General features: G+C 41.4%; 1 protein-coding gene across 1 annotated transcript in view; it reads left to right on the top strand.

The window, feature by feature from the left end:
• The window catches only part of SARNP (SAP domain containing ribonucleoprotein), a 71,599-nt gene extending 69,784 nt beyond the window's left edge, over positions 1 to 1,815 (top strand). Inside the window, exon 11 of the mRNA XM_012805613.1 lies at positions 1,529 to 1,815. Within this exon, the coding sequence (XP_012661067.1) occupies positions 1,529 to 1,570 (42 nt within the window). The 3' untranslated portion in view covers positions 1,571 to 1,815. The remainder of the gene's footprint in view (positions 1 to 1,528) is intronic.
• The last annotated feature ends 298 nt before the right edge of the window (positions 1,816 to 2,113 follow it).

The following is a 2,113-nucleotide window of genomic DNA, read 5'->3' as shown; positions in this document are numbered from 1 at the left end:
TCTTGGCTGGATTCGAACCCGCCACCTTAGGTGTATGTGGCTGGCGCCTTAGCCACTTGAGCCACAGGCACCGAGCGAAGAAAATGTTCTTTATGAATAAATACCAGCAGGTGTGGTGGCTTGTACCCATAATCCTAGCTCTCTGGGAGGCTGAGTTAGGTGGCTTGCCTGAGCTCAGGAATTCAAGACCAGCCTGAGGAAGAGCCAGATCCTGTCTCTACTAAAAATAGAAAAACCAGCCATGTGTTGTGACAAACACACCCAAGTCGTGTTGCTGTGAGCTGTGACGCAGCAGTACTCAACCCAGGGCCACAGAGTGACTCTGTCTCCCCCCACAAAAAACTTGAGTCTGTCTTGTGAATAAGCCCTGAAAATTTTAGAGTCAGATCAGTTTACACTCTTCACTCAAAAAAAAAAAAACCTGAAGGAGTTTGTATTTTTTATACTACTGGGAATAAAATGTTGCCTGACGAAAGTTATTTGCTTACTTACTGATTTACCAGGATGAATTAGAAGTTGAGTTAGGTTTATTTTAATTCTGGCTAAAAGTACTCCATCTTATTAGTCAGAGAAACTATTGTTAAACAAGGCATGCTCACTAAGTAGGTACGTTTGGCCACTCCAAGTTAAAGAATATGAGGATTTTGTTGGATAGCAAGGAACAGTGGCTTTTGTTGGGAGAGTTAGTATGTATGAAAGGGAGTAGTAATTTCTGAGGCCAATGAAGTTTACATGAACCAAATGATTTTTGTTTCATTCCAAAGAATTTTTGTTAGTAGTCCAGGTTGAGTAGTCTGGGCTTGTGTGCATTCAACTTTCTTTTAGTATTTATTAAATTTTCTCTGTGAATGGGATGAAGAAAAATCCTTCTTAGATGGAGACAGTGGTTGGGAGTGAGGATGAAGGATTCAGTACTGTTTGCAGAGTCATTCCTAGAACGAAACAGCTCGCCCCACCTAATATCATGCCCTCTTTAATGCTTCCTTCCTGAAGAGATCCATGACAGGGACTCAGTTGCAAATACCACCCCTAATTTATACTGTTGACATTAAAAATTTACATGCCCCTCTGTGTATTGGAGCCCTAAGGAATAGCTACTGCCTGGGCCTGACTGCTTAGAATCCCCCTACCCTTCTCCATGAATGGCATTAGTTAACCCTTGGTCCTCTGGAATCTCCTACCTTTCCCCAGCATGTTAAAAGCCAGTTGTTTCCAGACTAGCCTACTCTAAGACTAGGTGGCCCTGTCTCCTTCAGGAATCTTTACATTTTCTACCACTGTCTCCTCCTCTCTGCCTCTCCCTCCCTCTGTAATCTTTCCTCTTCTTCCTTTTCCCATTAAGCTTTCTCAGGCACTAGCTGGATAACTGGAGAGATTCAGGAATGAAACTGGCTACAAAGCTTAAGTTTGGGCTATTGTTCCTTCGTGGACCTTGTGACAGTTCATATGAGTTTGGATTAAACCAGCCAGGAACCCAGGCAGCTGTTGTCTTGCAATCTAATTTTTTCCTCTTTCTTTTTCCTTACAGGCAAAGAAGAGGAAAAGAGCAGAACGCTTTGGGATTGCCTGATGAAAATTTGTGATGTTTTCTGTTCTCCAGTGGTTTCAATTTCTCTGATTCTTCCTAGTCACATATATATCTAAATGCACAGTCATGTGCCTACGTCTTGCCTCGCATTGAGGAAGCATGTACCCCAGGTACAAGCGTGAACTCCAGCAGCAGTTTGACTTATTGCTGTTCCAACTTTAAGGTTGTTGTGTTTTTGTTTTTGATTAGTTTGCTTGTTAATAAAAAAAAAATAATAGAAAACAGAACAGTGTGTTTTATTAGGTGCTCCTTTGATTTCTTGGAGCCTGATTATATCAGATAAGGGGAGCTTCAGGAGTACATACTATAGGGAATTAACCATAATGCCTTTATCCTTTAAAGAAGAAGACAAAAAGGATTGAGTCTACCTCTTAAGCCTGTTTATTCCCTTTTCTCATACTCAAGGTGTCCTTTTATTTCTTTATCCTCCATGAACAGGCTGGGTTACTCTCTGAGTTTTTGCTTCAGCAGTTGGAGTAACCCACTGAGATAAAATAAGGTGAACACAAGAGTTTTAGGTAGTGT

Source organism: Otolemur garnettii, unplaced genomic scaffold (genome assembly GCF_000181295.1).
Source record: "Otolemur garnettii isolate 467f Iridium unplaced genomic scaffold, OtoGar3 scaffold00043, whole genome shotgun sequence".
Taxonomy (NCBI): domain Eukaryota; kingdom Metazoa; phylum Chordata; class Mammalia; order Primates; family Galagidae; genus Otolemur; species Otolemur garnettii.
The sequence above is the reverse complement of the archived record's forward strand: the minus strand, read 5'-3'. Positions and strand labels throughout refer to the sequence as shown.